The following is a 22,313-nucleotide window of genomic DNA, read 5'->3' as shown; positions in this document are numbered from 1 at the left end:
TCCTATTTGTTTACCTCCGTGTCCTTGTACTGTCTGTCTGGCCCCAGAAGGGAGAGACAGTGTTAACTCTGACCACAGAATTCCATGTATCTTTGCACTACACATGGTGCATGTGGCAGAGCTCTGAATTCTAAGCTCATTGCAACTGAAGATGATGACTTGCATGTCCCTCTGATTCTGACCTTCATCCCTCTAGATTGGGATAAAGAAAAGGAAGACCCCCAGTTAATCATACATGTGCACAACAAACACCCTCTGTGTGGGTGCCTACACAGATTATTGTAAAACATTTTAGTTAAATTAATCTGAAATCCATCCAATTAGTTCTAAATACTGTGGGAACATCTTTCTCTGACGTGTAAAACATTTGATACAAGCTAGAAAGCTATTGCATAATGAGGTACATTACTTTCCTGTTTTTTTATCTTGATTTAGGTATGCTGGTGGGCTCAGGTTAGCAAATGTGGTTCTGGTCTTAATTACGCTGAGAAATTCCTGAAGGAGGAGTATTGGGGCGGTGGGTTAAAAGTACATGGAAAAGTGAATGGTCTGGGTACAAAGGGATTCTTGTTTCAGAGACCTCTGATTGGTTTGGGGGGAGGTTCTCAAACTCCCGGCGCTCTGCCTGGGAATCTAACAGTGTCTATAAAGGCTGCTGATCACTCCACAGTTCAGACTGATTTCCTACACACTGTCAATAGGAAAATGGTTAGTCGGTGAGTAACTCCTTTTATACATTTTCCTTAGCTTCAACTTTTCCCCCATACAAGAATATAAGTTGGTGAGTAAACTACCACTTTTTTGCATACTTTTCATAACTGACAGGAGTATTAAGTTGAGTAACTGCTCTTGTGCAAAGCTTTTAGATCAAAGCATTTTTCTCACATGACTTTTTTGCTGCATGCTAGTGTAAAGCAGTTGAACATGTGTGTTCTGGTCTCAGATTGTATTATTTTTGTTTTGAACTAAAACTTAATTTAGGTAATAGTGTATGTAATAGTGTTTTTAGGTCTGAAAAGATTAGTTGGATCAGCCGCCTAGGATTTCATGTGAATAGATGTTTCTATTTGATGGAGTAATTTTGTTTGGTTTTCAGAATTGAGCATCCGGCTGGTGGCTACAAGAAAATCTTTGAGACATGTGAAGAGTTGAATGAGCCTATTCCTGCTGTGGTTGTAGGTATGTGAGGAACAGGTCTGAGACTCCACTACCCTTTGGTTTACAAGCGAGAAGGTTTGGGGTTTTATGACGGTTAAGAGCGGAATGAGCACAACAGGGTAACATGGATCATTTCATGCTGTGTTCAGGTGTGATCCCAGAATGGCTGAGCGGCAGTCTGTTGCGTCTTGGACCCGGCCTGTTTGAGGTGGGGGCTGAGCCTTTCTACCACCTCTTTGATGGCCAGGCCCTCATGCACAAGTTTGACCTAAAGGACGGCCATGTGACATACTATCGGAAGTAAGCCCCTCTGTGTTGATGTTGACTTCAGTGATGTGTAACACTTTACAACTGTGAGGTAGTAAAATATATATTTTATGAGGGCATGCAATAATTTTACACTACACACTGGTGGTAGTTGTGTAGTTTTGTGAAATGTTCCCCTCGGCCCATAAATTTGACTGGAATGTTTTGAGAAACCTCAGTGAGGACTGTTTCTCATTAAAACAGTGAATACTAAAACAGTGACCTACTGCTGCTCTCAAAAGCTTTGGAAAGAGCTGAAACAGAAGTGGGCCTATCGATTCCCAATCTGTATGTTCCAAGCTACATGTTTGAATATTGGTTGTAATTATTGTTTTTAATTACTGTTTCTCTAAAGATTTGTCAAAACAGATGCCTATGTGCGAGCCATGACGGAGAAAAGAGTGGTCATCACGGAGTTTGGAACAGCAGCCTACCCAGATCCTTGCAAAAATATATTCTCACGGTGATTTGCTATCATGTTATGATAATCAAGTTAAACACTGTGTCATGACTTAGTTATTAGACGCAACATTCAAATGGTCCATTCTTGTCTTTGTAGGTTTTTCACCTACTTCAAAGGGATTGAGGTGACAGATAATTGCTTAGTGAACGTGTACCCTGTTGGTGAGGATTTCTATGCCTGCACAGAAACCAACTACATCACCAAAGTCGACCCAGACACACTGGAGACTCTGAAAAGGGTATGTGCTGCTTCCTCTGGCTGACATCAGATTGAGTGAACATAAGAACTCTAGTCACAAAGAATGTCTCTTTCTCCAGGTGGACCTGTGTGACTACCTCTCGGTCAATGGAGTGACGGCTCATCCACACATTGAAAGTGATGGAACGGTGTACAACATTGGGAACTGTTTTGGGAAGAATATGTCACTGGCCTACAACATTGTCAAAATTCCTCCCACACCAAAAGGTTAGTTCTGTATACAGCATTGATACTATATTCTGGAAGTGAGAGAGCCATTTGATTTAGGGACATCTGGTTGTGATTCTTGTTTTCAGACAAGTCAGATCCCATTGCAAAGTCCAAGGTTCTTGTGCAGCTCCCCAGCAGTGAGCGATTCAAGCCCTCCTATGTTCACAGGTTGGTGACATTGCTGATTGTCAGGATACTGTTTTCAAGGAATAGGAATAGAACAGACAAATAATTTACTTGATTGTTAACTTTTGGATAACTAGGCCCCTGGAGTTCACATTCTGGCTTGTAACATTATTGCACATTTAAATGTATTAAAATACTTTTCCTGCATCCTCCATCAGCTTTGGAATGACAGAAAACTACTTTGTCTTCGTTGAGACTCCAGTGAAGATAAACCTTCTAAAATTCTTGACCGCTTGGAGCATCTGGGGCACAAATTACATGGATTGCTTTGAGTCAAACGAAACCATGGGCGTAAGTAAAGGAACACCTAGACCACTATTAACAAACTGTATTCAAGGGCTGTTAGCATTCCAATGTTTATTGATACTAAAATAATCTGTCTTCAACACTAGCTAACAGTATCCCTTTTCATCTAGACATGGTTCCATCTGGCTACAAAGGACCCAGCTGAATACATAGAGCATAAATTCAGGACTTCTGCCTTCAATCTCTTCCATCACATCAACAGCTATGAGGACGATGGCTTCATCGTTGTTGACCTGTGTACTTGGAAAGGGTGAATACTGACCAGTTGTAGTGACTTGAGAAGAACATGTGTACAAGACACTTATCCAGTGCCTCTTTCTCTTGTTCAATTTTAGCCATGAGTTTGTCTACAACTACCTATATCTGGCCAACCTGCGGGAGAACTGGGAGGAAGTGAAGAAAGCTGCTATGAGGGCACCTCAGCCAGAGGTCCGGCGATACGTTCTGCCCATGGACGTCCACAAGGTAAGTGTTGTGGCCTTAATCTTAGTCATTTCTGGAGTAAGGTGTTATCACTGCTTTGATGTTATCCTCTCAGGATAGAGGAGGACTAAATCAGTTACGTTTTTCCTGTTTGTACTTGAACTTGCAGGAGGAACAGGGGAAGAATCTGATATCCCTTCCATACACCACAGCCACTGCAGTGATGCGCAGCGATGGAACCATCTGGCTGGAGCCTGAGGTTCTGTTTTCTGGACCACGACAAGGTAACACACACGCAGCTTGTTTCATTAAACCTTGAGGGCTCCCCTATTCTTATACCATCTAATGCCACTAAATATCTGTTCATCTGTCATCAGTCAAAAGATTTTCTTCATTCGATTAAATCAGTCATTTGAATTCCTTTATCATTGCAGCTTTCGAGTTCCCTCAGATCAACTACAGTAAGTTCTCTGGGAAGAACTACAGCTATGCCTATGGACTGGGCCTGAACCACTTCATCCCTGACAGGGTGAGTATAGCATGCAGACAGGAACGCTGGTGATGCATTAGCCAAGTCTGAGGTTTATGATTAGACTAATCTGCTAATAGTCATTCTGGAAGTACGTTTTTGATTGTGTCATGCTCTAGATCTGCAAACTGAATGTGAAGACTAAGGATACGTGGGTGTGGCAGGAGCCAGACTCTTACCCCTCAGAGCCCATCTTTGTGCAGACCCCAGATTCTGTGGAGGAAGATGACGGTAAACAGATGGATTTTAGGCGATTCTATAATATGATAGACAGGAGGCACAATTATGTGGTCTTTAACATTTAACTGATCAGGTAGCATGACTTACCTAAGCAGGATCCACCTTAGTGTGATGTAAAAGTCCGACATACCAATACTATACAACTTGAGGTGTGATACGAGTTGAGGTGGGAGGACTCTCTTTGTAGATGTGACACTGCTCTTTTCCCTCTTCCTAGGGGTGTTGTTGAGCATCGTGGTGAACCCTGGAGCAGACCAGAGGCCAGGGTATCTCCTCATCCTCAATGCCAGAGACCTGACAGAGATTGCACGGGCTGAGGTGGAGGTCATCATCCCTGTCACCTTCCATGGAATGTACAAGCCTTAGGACTACATTCTCAAACACATCTACAATACCACTCCACAGGAGAAAGGGACAATAATAATAATACTAAAACCTTTGTTGGGAATGTAAAAATATATATATAATCACTGATGTAACCTGTTTGTGGCTTAGTTTCAAAATCAATGTTGTGATATACACTGTACAAAAGTATGTGGACAGCCCTTAAAATTTGTGGATTCGGCTATTTCAGCCACATCTGTTGCTGAAAGGTATATAAAATCGCACACAGCCATGCAATCTCCAAAGACAAACATTGGCAGAATGGCCTTACTGAAGAGCTGAGTGTCTTTCAATGGGGCATCCTACCATCATAGGATGCCACCTTTCCAACAAGTCAGTCAAATATCTGCCCTGTTATGAGCTGCCCCGGTGAACTGCTGTTATTGTGAAGTGGAAATGTCTAGGCGCAACAACGGCTCAGCCGTGAAGTGGTAGGTTACACAATCACCTGTTGCAACATTCACTACCAAGTTCCAAACACCCTCTGGAAGCAACGTCAGCACAAGAACTGCATTCTCTGGAGTGATGAATCACGCCTCCCCCATCTGGCAGTCCGATGGACGAATCTGGGTTTGGAGGATGCCAGGAGAACTCTATACCTGCCCCAATTCATAGTTTGGTGGAGGAGGAATAATGGTCGGTGGTTATTTTTCATGGTTTGGCCTAGTTCCCCTTAGTTACAGCATAAAATTACATTCTAGATGATTCCGTGCTTCCAACTTTGACAGGCCCTTTCCCGTTTCAGTATGACAACACCCCTGTGCACAAAGCGAGGTCTATACAGAAATGGTTTGTCAAGATTGGTGTGGAAGAACTTGCCGGGCCTGCACAAAGCCCTGACCTCAACCCCATTGAAGACCTTTGGGATTAATTGGAATGTTGACTGCAAACCAGGCCTAATTGCCCAACATCAGTGCCAGACCATACTAATGCTCTTGTGGCTTAATTGAAGCAAGTCCCCAACATCTAGTGCAATACCTTCCCAGAAGACTGGAGGCTGATATAGCAGCATGGTGGTGACCAACTCCATATATGTTCCACAAGCAGGTCTCCGCATACTTTTGGTCAAGTGTTGTATCTGTCATAAACTCAGACCTAAAGGCCTAGTGCTCATTAGCTTTAATGGAACCATGTACGATGGCTTCAAAGTATTCACACCCCTTGACTTTTTCCACATTTTGTTACTGCTTGAATTTAAAATAGATTATATTGAAATGTTAACCCAGAATGTGTCACAAGTTGCATGTACTCATCTTGTGTGCAATAGTGTAACATTTAAGGTTTCTCAGTCGAGCACTTGCATTTCAAACACAATCAAAAGACCAGGGAGGTTTTCCAAGGGCATCTATTGGTAGATGGGTAAAACAAAAGCAGACATTGAATATCCTTTTGAGCATGGTAAAGTTATTAATTACACTTTGGATGGTGTATCAATACAACCAGTCATACAAAGATACAAGTGTCCTTCCTAACTCAGTTGCCGTAGAGGAAGGAAACTGCTCAGGATTTCAGCATGAGGCCAATGGCAACTTTAAAACCGATGGAGAAACATTAACCTAAATGAGTGAAAAGGAAGCCTGGGCAGAATCCAAATTAATCCAAAACAAAGTAAAACTGCAAAAGATGTGGCAAAGAAATTAACTTAATCCTGAATACAAAGTGTTGTGTTTGGGGCAAATCCAACATCAGTAACACTCCATATTTTCAAGCATGGTGCTGGCTGCATCTTGTTATGGGTATGCTTATCGGCAAGGACTAGGGAGTTTTTTTTTTTTTATAGAAACCTGGTTGTCTGCTTTCCAAGAGACTGAGACAAATTCACATTTCAGCAGGACAATAACCTAAAACAAGGCCAAATAAACACGAGTTGCTAACCAAGATGACATGGAATGTTCCTGAGTGACCTAATTACAGTTTCGCCTTAAATCTTTGGCAAGACTAATGGCTGTCTAGCAATGATTAACGACCAACTTGACAGAACTTGAATATTTAAAATGTGCAAATATTGTATAATCTAGGAGAGCAAAACTCTTGATGTATACAGAGACTCGGCTGTAATCGTTGCCCAAAGTTATTCAAACATGTATTGACTCGGGAGTGTGAACTTTATGTAAATGAGATCTGTATTTTATTTAAAACATGTTTTCCCTTTGAGTATTGTGTGTAGATGGGTATTTAATACATTTTGAATTCAGGCTGTAACAAAATGTGTAAAGTCAAGGGGTATGAAGGCACTATGTAAGAATTAACACACGACAATTGTTTTTCCTTCTATGTTTCAAGTTGTATTTACACATTCTTTTATTCAATGCCATTACAAATAAACGTATGTTATTACATCTCCAATGTTTTTTCTGTGATCAGCACTTCATTAAGGTAATTAGGGCCAAAAGGCATTTTGTCAGATTTAAGACCTTTTTCTAAAAGACAATTGTAAAAAAAGTTTTACATTCGGAGTACTGGAGTCCTTATTTTCTCTTTGGAGAGTTGGTATTCCTGTTGTTTGATGATTTTCAGACAATCACTCAAAACCTAATGAGAAAGAAAATGTAATGGTCATGTGTAAACTGATAACGATTCACAGATAAAGGACTTGCAACACTTTCTGTATTTAAAAAAATTAATAACCTACCAAGTATTCAATAACCCTACTTCTTTCAAAAGGCGAAGAGATTCTCAAGAATAACAACTTGTGATGGCCACAGCCAACTAAACTATGCCATTACGTAAGTGTTTTGGTTTTTCCACATGTGCATGGTAAACCACAAAATCTGCTTCCAGTCAGTGAGGACAAGCCAGGACTGTGTGACCTTAAGTGGCAGTTGTGATTCTACAGAGATTTAAAATCAATCCTGGTCCTGTGTGCCTTAGTTGCTTTGTATAAAAGCTGCTAAATGCTTGTCATTTACCTTCCTCGTGTCCTGGGGAAGAATCACTCCATCGTCCCAAAGTCTGCCAGACGAGAAGAATGCAGAGCTCTCCTTCTCCAACCTAGAAGAATAAACACTCCTGTTAACATCCACTACCAATCATATTCCTGTATGAAAGACTTTACTATGCAGTGCAGGCTCCTCAGTGAATTTCAGAAATGTTTTAAAGTGATCGCTTTTAGGTAAAACTATACTAAATAAATTCATGTCACCAATAGTTAATTGAAACACTTTTGAAATTAAGTTCTGCAGTAGCCTCTGTCACATCCGGCCGTGATTGGGAGCCCCATAGGGCAGCTCACAATTGGTCTGGGTTTGGCCGTCATTGTAAATAAGAATTTGTTCTTAACTGACTTGCCTAGTTAAATAAATAATCAACTCTGTAGGGTAGCACCATGGTGTAGTCGGAGGACAGCTAGTTTCCGTTTTCCTCTGGGTACATTAAATTCAATACAAAACCTAGGAGGCTTGTGGTTCTCAACTCCTTTCATAGACTTACACAGTAATTATGATGTCTTCCAACCTGTCAGAGTTCTAGTACACCCAATCAAAGGATGAATCTAGTATTTAAAGCATGGCAGTGCATAAAATGTAGTGAGTAGATGACTCAAAAGGGAGAGAAAGACAATAGTTTAACAGTTGAACATATGAATTTAATCAAAAATATTTGTTTCCACTTTCATTTAGCTAGCAAATGCAGCTAGCTAGTTCAGCCTGTTCAAACAGAGGGATGCTATGTTAGATAGCTGGCTATCCAACACTGGAAATGTTCCAAGTCAAGGTAAGCGTTTGTATTTTTTTCATTTATTGCCACTGGGGCCTGCCGATGCAACTGCTAAACTGTACTGCATGAATGTAGCGAGTTTACTAATGCATTAGTTTTAGTAGCTATGTTAAATATAACATATGGTCTGTGTGTAGCGGTTATGATATGATGGTTTGGCTTGGAAAGTTTTTTTCAGCCTGGTCACAGACAGCTGATGTGTTGTGCACTTAAGTCCACAAGCAAAGGGAAAAGGTGAGAGGAGAGTGCATAGATGCGATAAGGAATACTACAACAATCAAAGTGATCATGCTGAATCTATGTGGCTGCAATGAAATAGAACTGTTTGCGTGCGAGCAGGGGTGCATTCATTCGGACGATTATTTTTTCAACAATCTTAAATGAAAGCAAACGGAATGAAACGGGGATAAACATACCTGCATCTGTCTATTAGAAGCTCCTGTTTGCAACTGTTGGACTAATGCTTACACCCTAGATCAGCTAGATGCCAGCAATAGTGTGCAAGACGGTACTGAATGTGTCAATGTCTTAAATTTCTCTCAACCTGTGCACCTACATTGTAAACTTTCATTCATAGGCTAGTAAACTTTCATTCATAGGCTAGGTAGTAGCAACCACATGATGGGTATAGGGAAAATTAAAGTATCATGTATTAGCCTAAACCTATCGACGTTACATTGAACTGGGTGAATGGAATATGAATAACTGTCATCCAATATGCTGTAATAGATAAGGCCATGCTCATAAAATAAAAAAAAGTGCGTCTTCCCTCATCTTAAACGGCACCGACTGCCACTGGTCCTATGGGTGACTTACCTCTTATTGATCTTCTCAACATCCTCCTCGTCTTGTGCCAGAGCTGCAGAGTGACCAGGGGCCACCAGGGACACTCTGGCATTGGGCCAAAGGAATAGGAAGTTTGGGTCAAATGACCTGCCACACTAGATAAAGAAAAACACAGAAAAGAGACCCGTTTAGTTAGTATTTTCAAAATACACTCAGTGGCCAGTTTATTAGGTACACATGTCTAGTACTGGGTCAGACACCCCTTTGCCTCCAGAATAGCCTGAATAGTTTGGGAATTGAAACGTTGCTCAAGTGGTATGAAGGGACCTAACGTGTGTCAGGAAAACATTCCTCACACCATTACACCACCGCCACCAGTCTGTGCCATTGACATCAGGCAGGATGGTGCCATAGACTCATGCCACTCACGCCAAATCCTGACTCTGCCATCAGTATGACATAACAGGAACCAGGATTCATCGTGAAAATCCCCGGAGGCTAGATGTTTTTGAGATACAGGAACTGACACGCCTGGCACCAGCGATCATACCACACTCAAAGTCGCTTAGGTCACTCGTTTTGTCCATTCTAATGTTCAATCGAACTGTAACTGAATGACTCGATGTCCGTCTGCCAGCTTTATAGAACAAGCCACGTGACTCAGTCTATAGGAGCAAAACATTTTTGCGAATGGGGCGGTGAACCTAAAACTGTCCACTGAGTGTATAAGGGAATTGATGTGTAAGCACTGGGCAAATTCATACAGCGACTACTGCTGGCACTATTGCACAAACCATAGCATAACTTTCAGCGCCATGGCATCCCCCAATGACGATGGTGATTTTTGGAACAGAGGCACATGCCACAGCTGACATCATGGAACCCTGAGCCTTCAGTCTGTTGGCGTTGGTCTCTGCCTAGAGTAGAGAGAGGATACATACACACACATAGTTAACAGATTGGTCCATGAGTAACACCAGCAGAAACTTGTTAACACACCGACATGAAATTCCACAACCATGTTCAAGAACAGAGCATAACATCCTGATGACATGGCTGTATTGATTTTGAGACCTGATTTTAATCATAGTCCTATTTAACATGGCTGACTGAGTTCCACAGGAGTGTCCATCTACAAAAAAATATTGAGAGGCCTCTCCGTGCTCCTCCTCGCCAGGCTTTGTTTTACATTCGGAGTAATGGAGTCCTTATTTTCTCTTTGGAGAGTTGGTATTCCTGTTTGAGAAATGTGGTTTTATTCTGTGGTGAGTGCTCAGGGTTGGCTGCAGTGCCATACCTGGGTTTGGGAGAGGGTCAGCTCTGGCATTGGGACGGTGTTCTGTAGGAATATCAGGGGGATGTCTCGCTGGTCACACAGCTGGACAAAGTGGCTGCCTTTTAATGATGCGTTGTGCGTCAGCGCCCCATTGCTCGCCACAATGCCAACCTGATGCCTGAAGAAAAAATACATACTGCAAGTTAGGCATTAAACTTGAATAAAATGTATTGCCCTCATACAGCAGTTGTGCAAATTGTATTTTAGTACTTTTAGTGGAGTTTAAGAACACAAAGTGAAATAAACTTTTCATCAAGATTTATATGGATTTTCATTAGTAATTTCTTGATGAATTGTTTGAGCACCATACCCTGATTAAAATCAAAATACCCTCTGGGATCTAGAATGCAGGTTGACGTTGATTGCCATGGCTATATTGTAAATGTTTTGGTTAGGCATTAGGTTTAGCAGTGTGGTTAGGGTTAGGTTTAAAAATCAGATTTTATGACTGTGTCAGCTTGTGACCACTCTGCAGCGCTGCCTCCAGAACAAGATTAATGACGAACAACGCTAACCTGCATCTAAAACATTCCGCTGCCATGGCAACGAGTTGCTCTCAGAGAAGTTCTTTGTAAAAGCAGATGAAAGCTGGCTGAAGTGACTTGTTTTCCCTTGTGTTCTCCATTCTCATTCAAAAACATTGCCCATCTTAATCTGACTCTTGTTGGGGTAGGGAAAGATTTGACTGGTTGGAACACAGAAGCACACTAATCTAATTTGCAAATTAACAGGGTTAACCGTTAATCTCCTGATGCTCTTTTGTTAAACAGTCAGCTTCAAAAATGTGTCAGTTAATTAATGTTATCGAAGGATAGAGGTTTTAAGAGGTTCCAATATACAGCAACTTTCTGAAGCAAATAAAATACATTAAAATGTATGCATAATGAAGGGAGATGTAAAAGTCTGACCTCTAAGATAAAATCTACTAAACCATTGAAGGAGGACAGGTAAATACTTCAAGACTAAAGACTGTCAATCAACAACTCTTACCTGCTAATTCTGGCAAAACCAGTCACAAGGGTTGTTCCATATCGAGCCTTGAATTCCTGGAACTTACTGCCATCAGTCAGCCGACTCAGGATCTGACCAGAAAAAAAGACCAGAAAAAAAAGTTACAGAATAATTGTAATTCTAAAACATCCCCATGAGATGTGACTGTTGGTTTAAGTGTGTGTTGAGCTGACCAGCTTGACCTCCAGGCTGTGTTCATAGTCCCGTGGGGCCAGACCCATCAACTCCTCCACACTATGTAGAGGCTCCTCCACCCCTGCCTCGTCCTCCTCGGGCAGCTCAAAGTTGAGGGTAGAGATTATGTTACGTGTGGTTTCATAGGCCTCCTTCTCCACAGAGGCAAAGTGGTCCACACAGCCGCTCACTCTGAAACAGCACGGTGAAGGGGAGGTGAAGTTTGAGCCTATTAGTGCAGATATAGTAGTATAGTGAATCGCACAGAGAACTTGAGAGTTTGTCGGCTTTCCACTCACTCACTCACTCTGCATGGAGTGTGGCCCCACCCAGATTCTCTGGGGAGACTTCTTCCCCTGTGGCAGCTTTCACCAAGGGCGGTCCGCCCAGGAATATCGTCCCGATCCGGTGCACCATCACAGTCTCTTCTGCCATAGTGGGGATGTATGCACCGCCAGCTGTACATGAACCACAAACCACAGATACCTAGAGGGAGTAAGATACAACATTCATGGGTAGAAAATATCATATCATATCATTTGGATTGTCTTCAATGGGATGTTTAGCATTTCTGTCCCACCTGAGGGATCTTCATGGCAGACATGATGGCTTCATTGTAGAAAGTACGTCCTCCTTGGTTTTTATCAGGGAAAATCTCAGACTGTGGATGGAGTAAACTTAGCAATCACGTATTGAGTCATTCATCAGTGGTATTAATCTCAATGAGTTGAGTTCATACCTGAAGAGGAAGGAATGCACCTCCACTATCCACCAAGTAGACACAAGGAAGTCGGTTCTGGATAGCTACATCCTGGGCTCTGAGCTGCTTCTTGACGGTTATGGGATAGGCTGTACCACCACTCACAGTAGCATCATTGGCAATAAACACACACCACAACCCGTTGATTTTACCTATACCTGCAACAGTGAAGAAGTGCACAAGGAAGCAATAAGGCTGAGTATAACTCATTCTTACTTATACATATTGTTTTACAATGCACTGGAACAAGACATTTCCCTTGCTGCCAAATTCCAGGTTGGATATTTCAAGTTTCTGAGTGATAAGCATGCATTAAGAACATCCGTCACTGACAGAGCAGAGAACCCTCTACCAGTGAGACAGCCTGCTGAGGGGATGTCTCCATAGGGTAGGCCCATTCCAGCGAAGGGAGACAGCTCAAAGTAGTATCCGTCATCAAACAGCATGCGAAGACGGTCCGTAACCAACATCTTCTTGTTTCTCTGGGTGTGCCTCTTTACTGCATTCTCCCCACCCCCCTTCTTCACCTTCTCCATGTATTCAATATACCTGGAAGTGCCACCATGGTCAGAAGGCTAATACTATACAGCAGAAATAGAAAACTAGTTGATACACTGTGATTGCTGAGGTGTATGGAGTTTCGACCTACCTTTCTTGGCATGCCTGGCTGTTTCGTAGGTTAGCCTCAAATACGTCATTGTGAATTGGCTGAAGGGCTTCATCTAAAACTGGAAAGGCACTTGGCAATCGTCTTCTGTGCACACTGGTGCTCATCAAGTAGGCTGCCACTGGCAGGTGCTTAGCTTGGCCTGAGAGAATGTGTGCCAAAGGTTGCCATAGGTTACCTGCTGATGTCCTTAAGTGTAAACAGCATTCTGGACGCATGTGTGTGCACGGGTCAACGTTCCATAGAGGTGACTGAGAGGAGACATAACCTGGACATAGTCTGCCTTTGGTCCTCAAACCCCTGAAAAGCAATGAATGAATGACAATGTAGAGAATGTTTTAATGGGGAAATCTAGCTAATTGACAACACGCCTTGTTATTTCTAATTTGTTGACAATGTAGCTAATTTTTAAACATCGTAGAAGACCAGTGAGTGAGTACGGCTCATAACAGCAGGAACGGAGCAAATGGAATGGCATCAAACACATGGGAACCATGTATTTGATACCATTCCACCAATTCTTCTCCAGCCATTCCTCCCCAATTAAATGTGCCACCAACGTCCTGTGTATCAAACTATTTTGCACCATTCAGTGTCGCAAAGTAACACATAGCTACAATATGTATGTCAGCTTGCTAAGTATGCCAAAGGTCATCACAGTATTTTGGCTGTGAGCTAGCTAGCAGCAGTCGTTACCTAGCTTTGTAACAATCTCAGCAATATGACATAGCTAGCTACTTTGGACTACATGCACCATAGTACTTACCTTGAAAGGCAACTGTACATGACTGTTTAGCTGCGTAAAATATTAGACGTATCTCAAGTTTATTTCCATTACAAATGGACTTCGCTTCTAGGTGTTACACGAATTAACGTCTGGGCGGAAACAAAAGTGATCCTTCAACGCGCACATCTTGTTAGACCATACCCTATACATACCACTAGATGGCGGTATTTAAGAATCAATAAAAAATATCAAGCATGTTAGTCAACCACAGAACTCAGGTTACGGCGTCATTCATTGAAAATGAGACATTAAAGCCCCTTGATATTCCCCACTAATGTTTGTTTCCTACATCATTTTTCATTCAACATTAAGAGTTAAATAAACGATGAATTACTTAATGTGGCTAACTTTTTAGGCAAATGATTCCAACCAAATAATCCATAAGTGATTGTTGTGACAACTGATCACATGATCGATAGGAGCTAATATGATAGGAGCTAATACATAGGAGCTAATAGGAGCTAATACAAAATTAATCGATTGACACATTTTCTTCATAAAGTCTTGCCCTCCCCACCAAATTTGGGAAATAAAAAAAATAGTGTGAAGGGGATTATCTCATCACCATAGTTCTAGAATAACTAATTTGATTTAACTCAATTATTGTATGTGTTTACTTAAGTTATATAATTATTTGCTTGATTTCTAAATAATACTAAATAATATGCATGCCTTGAAAATCTTATTGGAGAACCTGAACCTCCCGTTTATCTGTATCCTCTGCTAGATCCCAACTTCCTCCGGCAAGGCTAAATCAGACAGCTCCTCCAGAGTGAGCAAGGAGTAGCTACACCACAGACGACGTCAAACGATTGGAAACGCAACCTTGGCGAGTTTTGAGCGGGGAATACGCTGACAATCTGGGGGTTTATTAACAAGGGGAGTCCGCAATGACTTGGGGAACGGAGCTTTGGGTAAGTTTGCTAGCTATTGGTATAAACTATTTTGCTCTCTTTGTTCTTGTGTGGACTACACACCTAGCTGCCACACAACTTGGCACGAATTCAATGAAGGTGCTCGGGTACCTTACTAGAATTGTGTAAAGCTAGCCAGCTAAGCAGGCTAATCCTGACATGCACCTTTACCATAGAGACGGTAAACAATAGGCAATACGTGTACAAATATCAGCCAAGCAAGCCAGATCATTTGCTCAATTGTTATCATAACATGTCTCTGACAGTGGCTTGATTTCGGACCCTTAATTTATTATTTTTAGCAGATGAATAGGGCGCCTATCACACCCTGTTTCTTAGTTCAAAGACAGACTCTCCCTAAAAAAGGTGGAGACACCGGTGGCTAGTAAGCAAACCCCTGGACTGTTCTCTCGATGCTTGTATGGATCTACTACCCCAGCATGAAACAATACACGTGCACATTTAGAATAACTTGGTTCTCAAATCTCGAGGTTATTTATTTGCTCTGCTTCCTCGCTGGGTCTTTGTGAGTGACTCGTCAAGCTTAACCATTGCGCCCAATTTTCTAAGAGATTGCGCAATTCATATAATCAGCTAAACAATAGTAGACTATTATTTTACCAATATAACAATGAACTGCCTATTGAACAGACCTTTTGGGGAGCTAATTCAAGGTACCGTCTTTGTCATGTTCTGTCTGGTCTGGCTTGTCTATGACTGCCAGCCCCTTGCCCTGGCTACATCATCCGGCTTGTCCAAGGTGTTTATTGTCTTATTTACTTTGTGCATGTAGCCATCTACCATGTTACTTGTTATTGAGAACATAATCTTCACTTATCAGGGACATTGAACTCATATGAAATGTAGCTATTCCAGTGACAAGGGTGTTGCCCATAAAACGCTTTGGTCATCACCGGTAGCTTACCAGTGCAGCTTCTCCCCCTTATAATTCTAAAATGTACAGTTGCAAAACCTGCAGTGTTCCTGCCAAAATGATAGTCAAGGAAGTAATTGGCCTATTTCATACCAATTACATTGATAGCTAGCTAACATTGATAGACAGAACTGCACTGTCATGCAGTTTGAGGGAACAGAACAATATGTTGAAGCCTTAGTCAACATGTGACAATGTGGCACATATGGGTTCACTTCAGTATGATAAACTTAGAACCAAAATTGCTGAGAAAATGTCTATTTGCTACAGTTTTTCATGAAAAAAAGTAACATTCTGTATAGCATGTCTGTGCCCTGTGAGGCTCATACTGTTTGCTTGCAAGAGCTGTCTGTATGATAAAGGTTTCAGCAAGTAGGCTATACTCCTAACCTACTGCACCATGATGTAAAATGCCAAATTTTTCCAGCATTGTGCAATTCAATTGTATTGATTTGCATGCTAAACACATTCTCCTTGCTGTGTAGACACAATAACCACCCTTGCTTTCTAGGACTCATGTTGCACAGCGGATTACTGCTATTGACTATTTACCCCAGATTTGCAGGATTATGTGGCTAATTGTCTGGGTGCATGTGTTAGGCCCTTATCCCTTATATTTTAAATGTGTGCCATGCGGGAACCAACTTGATTCAAAATGCCCATTCCATATTGTTTTACTCCTAAATCTCAATCAGGAATCTCCCTCAAAACATAATTGGGTTATTTCCCCAGAGTGTCTGGTTCGCTAAAAGAAATCAAAATTTGCAGATTGAATTTGCATCGTTAGCACAGTAACACCGATGTTATCTGCCTTGTCTCTTTTTATGAATTAAATTAATTTAGGCCTGGTCCTTCTACCTAACGTCACATTGAGGTTTTGTAATTCTGTATTTCTACTTTAGAACAACAGAGATTGCCCAACACATGCTAATAGCTGTCTGGTTTCACAATCGAATATTCAGAAATGTAAACAAACTACAATGCAATCAAATTACAACTAAGCCTATCACTGTTTGTAGTCACGGTATGACGGGTGTTTGTTAGTAGTGTCATCACATTGACAGTATGATTTTGGGCTCAGGGTCCATTACTGTAGGCCCTTTCACGTTTCTAATTTCTCTGTCCACCTGGCATTCATCCATGGCGTTGAGACCTAATGCCTGAGACTAACACATACTTTTACATGGTGTTGACATGTCTGACTGACTGACTGGAGAGCAGTGTGAGGTTAAGTGTTACCAAGCTGAGCACACAGGCTATCAACAGTTATTCTAGCATTCTTTTTCATAACAGATTTCTTCTAGGCTAGTTTATGTTTTGTTGCTTGCAACTGCTTTGAATGATGATGATCATGGTTAATGTGAGGTTGGTAATTTGTGTGAGAAGAGTGATCGAGGGGGAGAGATCAATTAAGGTCACAGATGTTAAATCACACCTGAGACCTGCTATTGCAGTCAGTCCCCGGCACACATCCTTAAGTCGCTTCCCCTCAGTGAGGTTGCTGAGAGTGGAATCACAGGATTGTGTAGAGGAGTGTGTGGATGTTGTCTTTTAATAAAGGGAAGCTGTGCTACAGGCATGGCTTAGGGAGGTGTTAAACAGGGAGAGCGTGAACGGAGGAGGAGGTAGACAGGGTTTTGGAGACAGATGGGGAATAGTGCGTAACGCTTGTTCCCATGCATTCCGAGAGGCAGACTGGGAACATTGAGGGGAAATGCTGCCCTGCCTAGGTAAATTACACAGGACAAAACAGAAGAGGCAGTAAAATAATCAACGAGAGAGGGAGGTGGATCAGGAGGCATCACAGATCAACAGGGATTTGATGGGTGGAGGCCCACTGCATAGCCAGGGTGCCTGTGGCTTTGGGTTGCATGCATTAGTACATTTTTCTTTGCTTTATCTGCATAGAATTTAGTCCATTAGTCACGTTTGTTGTGCAGTTTTATGGTAAAAAAGTCAAGCTAATTTATTAGCTGAGACATGTCAGGCCATCAGACCTAATATTGGAGGAAAGAGTTGGTTGTGGTTTACAGTGTGGCTACATCTATTTTATCGAGACTTGTGTTGCGAGTTGGCAAGCTGACATACCATACTTTTTTAAAGATGCAGTCAGGGATTTCTCTGATATCAAGCAGTGCAACATGAGGTTGATATATCAAACATTTAAAGAAGTGGGGTCCTCATACATATATTTTCAGACGGTGCTCAGCTATTTAGCCTGGTGAGTCGTCCTCATTCCCCTAGTTTTTGCTTTCTGCTATTTCATGCCCCTCTAATTTTCCGCTTGACAAAGCCTGCCCTGGACACACTTGCCTGTCTTTAGTCTTTTTTTTTCTTCTTTTTACAAGGTAAATGACCCATGATCTGTCAGAATGATTTGAACGCCCGTGCCTCTTATCTGATTCTTAGGGAGTTCTGAAAGGGGTTTTTACTATGGGGGGGGGGTTGCTCATGCTCTCTAGACACAGTGTGTGTCTTCTATGTGGACGGTGCATTGTAACGCCTCACTGACTGTCAGAGCTTTAGACGGGAGTAGCAGAAGCAGCAGAGCTCAGTTTAAGACTGTTCAATTAATGCTAATCCTGCTGACTGGATCATCATTCTGGCCCTGGGATTCTGGCATGTTTTTGACAACCTGAACCCCTCCTCCTCTGTTATTGCAGAAGGCCTAATGCAGATTTTTGCAGCATCAATTCAAGCCATTCCCCCTGTATAGAGCGAAACATCAGATATGACTATATTTTCTGTGATGGGTTAATTCCATGTCCTGTGAATAATGTAGCCCATCTATAATAGATGTCTGTGGAAGGTGATTCACATTCTGTGTTGCTCCCAGTCCCTCCTATGATTTGTGGGTTGACTGGTGGACCTCCTTTGTCCAGGCTTTTTTCTTAGTGTTAATCTGGACAACATGGGGTTAAGTCAGGTGAGGCCAGCAGGCCAAGATGAGAGCTGCTGAACACTCTGCCTACTAGTCTTCACAGAGGGGCCCTTGCTTCCTTCCACTGACAACCATGGTGAAAGAAGACTGGGTAATGATGACTAATGAGTAGGCTATAATTGGTCTGTATTTGGGATTCTATCCTATCAAGTTGTAGAGATCTGGTCACATCAATGGAGGGCTGACTGAGACAATGGTTCACCATGACCCAGCATATTTCTTTTGTCTCTGACCTATTTCCAGTCAGGTGCAAAGAGAACGGTTTCAAATGAGGACATTTCAAATCCACCACTGATTTAAAACAGTAGGACATTGACCAAACTGTAAATCTCAGCTGAAATGCAGAGTTCTCCTTTTCGTTTGCGGTGTGAACATCGTGTGGCATTACAATCTCCTGTTTTGGTTTTTGGGATCATGCATCGAGGGAGGAGAGGTTGATTGCTCATTACTCTCAAGAAAGCCTGGCTCAATTCTGATAAAAAAAATATTTAAAACTAATTTGTTAAATGGTGTTTTGTTCTCAGCCAAGCTTTGTTTCATCACACTGTAACACCTTCCCTCTACAGTACAACCCCAGGGTAATGAGAGCAATCTAGTTGAGATTTACACACAATTCATGTTTAATGTTCTCTGCTGCCACTGTCTCTGTCCTCTGACAAGTCACATTGAAAACACAGCTGCTGGGCTCTTCCTGTTAGGCTGGTGCTCTCTGAAAACATGTCCCCACTCTGATCTCTGCAACTCTTCCCATCCCTGACTGGATTTAATGGACCACGTAACCTCCTTTTCTGTGTTCTTTCTTAGATTCCGATTTAGTTTTCGCTAATCCGGAACATGTAACCTAGCCATAGGTTGTAACTAAGCATATTGCAGAACTTAATTGTCTTTCCTGGTTAACTGCCATGGTCACTAGCTATAGTGTTGTAGCCTAAAGTCATTACGTTAGGTCCCCAAATGCACTGCATGAATCCACTACACTACGTTTCAGGACTTTTTAAATCCTCTTGAATGGATGCCAGTTCGGTGATGATGCTTCAGGTTCTGCATTCTGTCGCAGACAGTTAGTCAAGACATTAGTCAAAGCATTAGGAATTTTACATGGAAAGTGTGGGAATTTTAGCAAAAATGACTCTCAATACAGTCATTATCATTTATCTCACACAATGTCTGGTTTGAATGCCAAATGTAAGTTTGTAACAGTGGCTACAACAGTCATTTTCCACCCTCTGTGACAAAAGTATCATTGGGAACACAGCTAATGTCTCACAAGGTGAATGAATAACCTTTTGACCTTATAATTTAGGCTATAAACTCATGACTTGGTAGACTTTTTGAATGTCAGGAACAGAAACTGGTGTTGTGTCCTGGGTTCATACAGGTAGAAGGTCAGCCGACGCTCCCATAACTTTACACCCACAGGGTCCTCATACTAGGTTATCTTATTGCTCTGGAGCACTAAAGGCTTTTGACACTGCTGGGATTGATGTCCGTCTGATGCCTTTGTCCAATGTGTACAAAACAGCCCACCAGCAACCTCAGCCAGGTGAGGTGATATTGTTGTGATTCAAATCTGTTCTCTGGACATCCACACTACAAACATGCATATCACCTGAACTGTAGTGTTGCACCATTTTCAGTAATCCTCTTTCCTCATTGGCGGTAATAAACGGGGCATAACATGTCGTAATAAATAAGTCATGGCCATGCATTTGAACCATTGAATGGAGACTGAGTACTGTCACTGGCACTGCAAGTTGTTTTGTGCCACACAAGCAGTGGTTGTCTTTGACCTGCTGTCCATTCATTTCATTTCTGCTTTTGTTCTAAGAACTTTGTGCATTTGGCAGCCATTGTTCTGCAAGCATGGAAAATGAATTGCTCTTTAGCGTGGGCTCTCTGAGTGTTGGCTGGAGTTGTATGAGAGGGTAACAGAGTTCACTGACTCCCCATTCATTTTTGCTGGGCCTCTTGCAGCTTGACTAATTATTTGGGTCTGTTTACATGAAGGGGAAAAAGACATGAGAAAGTGGGCCGCATTGTGTCACCTTTTTGTTTAGATGACAAAGCAATGTATTGCTTATCGACCAGATAAATACAGACTGAACCACTTTAGCTAGCGGGGAATTGAGTAGTGTGTGTGGCAGGATTCCAGGAATTTAGTATTTTGCAGACATTTACACTTCCTATTGATTCACAGGATGCTGTTTTCCTTCCCAAGACAATGAGCCGAGTAGGAAGAACATGTTATAGCCTATAAGGAAAAATAATGATTATAGTTTCTTTTAGTGATCTGCATACTAACATGTTGATTGGTTAGTTGTTGCTGTGGAACCATCGGACAGGCAGACAAGGGGACGAGTCTCTCCCAGAATGTATTTCGCTGAGCTTGCTGACAATTTACTACACGATATGCTTGCTTGGTAACCCTTTTCTCGGAAAGAATAATGACTTTCTGAACATATTCAAGTCAGGTAATCGAGTTTCTCATGTACGAAAAACAGGACATTTGGCGGTGACCCAGAGCAGCCTAGACCTGAGTATCAGGATCAGCCCATATGCTGTAGGCTGTGTTTTTACAAGACAACCATTTACCAGTGCAGGAAATGTAGGCTACCGTTCTGAAGTTAATTATTAAACAAAGTAGTTGATTAGCCAAGCATGACAGGGATTCACTAACCTACACTGTAGTTGACGAAGTGAAGCAGGCTCAACACCTCTCAGGCTGCAGACTTGTGTAGTCAACATGCATAGGGAGATGCCTATTTCCTTCTGTTATTTTATGGTGAAATATTTAATCTGAGCCACATTTTCACAGGCACCACTGGTGTCTACTCAGTTCACACAGCAGAGAGATGATGATAAGCTCTGCTAACTGCTCAGTCACCTTGAAATGAGTTGGGGCTGGTATGAGCCCCAGTGTTGAATGGCCAGGAAGAGGTGGGTGGGGCATGCAGGCCTCGTGAACCCCCATCCTCCTCTGCTGATCCCCAGCCACACACACTAAAACTGTAGTGCTGAACAACTGCCACTGTTAAATGGCAGTAACAGAGCAGACAGCAGAAGGGGGCCAGATGTTGATAAATCATGATACTATTATTCATCAAAGGAATCACTCTCCCACTTGATTCCTTTCATCAGAGTTGTGTTAATAAAAGCATGTAACCTACTGTAATTCTATCACTGGTCTAATGACGTCACGCTGTGATTCGCAGAGAGAGAAAGCAGAAAATGACACTGAACTAGATGGTGAATGAAATGAGGTCAGTGTGTCAGACCCGAATGTCACGTGCTACAATTTTGTGTAGAATCAGTCCTGTTCTGCATTAAATCAGAATAACATTTCACAGCCCTGTCATAGAAACAAGATGGGATGGGAAGTTGTTCAAAGCGTTCGGTTCTCTTCAGTTGACCTCTGTGCTAATGGGCTGAGACGTGGGGAACAAAGGTGTTGACGGGGACAGAGACGAGGACCTTGTTGGGGCCCACGCTATAACACCACAGCTGGAGTCTACCAAGGAATGCCTTTTAACTGTCACTTCATATACCAGGCGCTGTGTGGTGACTGGGGCAGACAGAAACAGTGGCGTTCTGATTTCTCTCTCGCATATGTGCTAGCTCACACACACACACACACACACACACTCACTCTCCACCTCTCTTCAGAAGGGAGGCAGGGACACATCTAGAAGATTGTTAGGGAAACATCTTCTCTGGTTCATTTTGCTGGAAGGGTCTCATGGATCACAGGGCTACTCTACTATAAAAGATTCAAATCATTTTTCAGTTCAGAGCCTTCACCTTTTTAAAGGGACATTTAAAATAAATA

The 22,313-nt window shown here is 42.1% G+C and overlaps 3 protein-coding genes across 6 annotated transcripts in view; 2 read left to right on the top strand and 1 right to left on the bottom strand.

The window, feature by feature from the left end:
- Positions 1-39: 39 nt before the first annotated feature.
- On the top strand, positions 40-6,804 carry LOC109902606 (retinal Mueller cells isomerohydrolase). The gene is made up of 14 exons (XM_020499098.2): positions 40-716; positions 1,097-1,179; positions 1,308-1,458; positions 1,820-1,927; positions 2,024-2,165; positions 2,245-2,392; positions 2,482-2,563; positions 2,740-2,872; positions 2,998-3,137; positions 3,223-3,352; positions 3,480-3,594; positions 3,745-3,839; positions 3,959-4,070; positions 4,297-6,804. Exons 1-14 carry the CDS (start codon positions 706-708, stop codon positions 4,443-4,445), a joined length of 1,599 nt encoding a protein of 532 aa, XP_020354687.1. The 5' UTR covers positions 40-705; the 3' UTR covers positions 4,446-6,804.
- Positions 6,723-13,837, bottom strand: si:ch211-198n5.11 (methylcrotonoyl-coenzyme A carboxylase 2). Its single transcript, XM_020499099.2, has 13 exons — positions 13,678-13,837; positions 12,894-13,211; positions 12,597-12,793; positions 12,224-12,402; positions 12,065-12,145; positions 11,792-11,970; positions 11,484-11,676; positions 11,290-11,381; positions 10,261-10,417; positions 9,758-9,880; positions 8,994-9,118; positions 7,373-7,454; positions 6,723-6,995 (listed from the first exon to the last, which is right to left on the bottom strand). The coding sequence occupies exons 1-13, from the start codon at positions 13,695-13,697 to the stop codon at positions 6,909-6,911; spliced, it is 1,833 nt and encodes a 610-aa protein (XP_020354688.1). The 5' UTR covers positions 13,698-13,837; the 3' UTR covers positions 6,723-6,908.
- Positions 13,838-14,428: 591 nt separating this feature from the next.
- Positions 14,429-22,313, top strand: part of LOC109902609 (formin-binding protein 1-like) — a 44,768-nt gene continuing 36,883 nt past the window's right edge. For 3 of the 4 annotated variants that reach the window (XM_031786014.1, XM_031786015.1, XM_031786017.1), the window contains exon 1: positions 14,429-14,612. In XM_031786014.1, the coding sequence (XP_031641874.1) occupies positions 14,589-14,612 (24 nt within the window). In that variant the 5' untranslated portion in view covers positions 14,429-14,588. The remainder of the gene's footprint in view (positions 14,613-22,313) is intronic. The other variant, XM_031786018.1, reaches the window with a different exon arrangement.

Source organism: Oncorhynchus kisutch, linkage group LG13 (assembly GCF_002021735.2).
Source record: "Oncorhynchus kisutch isolate 150728-3 linkage group LG13, Okis_V2, whole genome shotgun sequence".
NCBI lineage: Eukaryota > Metazoa > Chordata > Actinopteri > Salmoniformes > Salmonidae > Oncorhynchus > Oncorhynchus kisutch.
The sequence above is the reverse complement of the archived record's forward strand: the minus strand, read 5'-3'. Positions and strand labels throughout refer to the sequence as shown.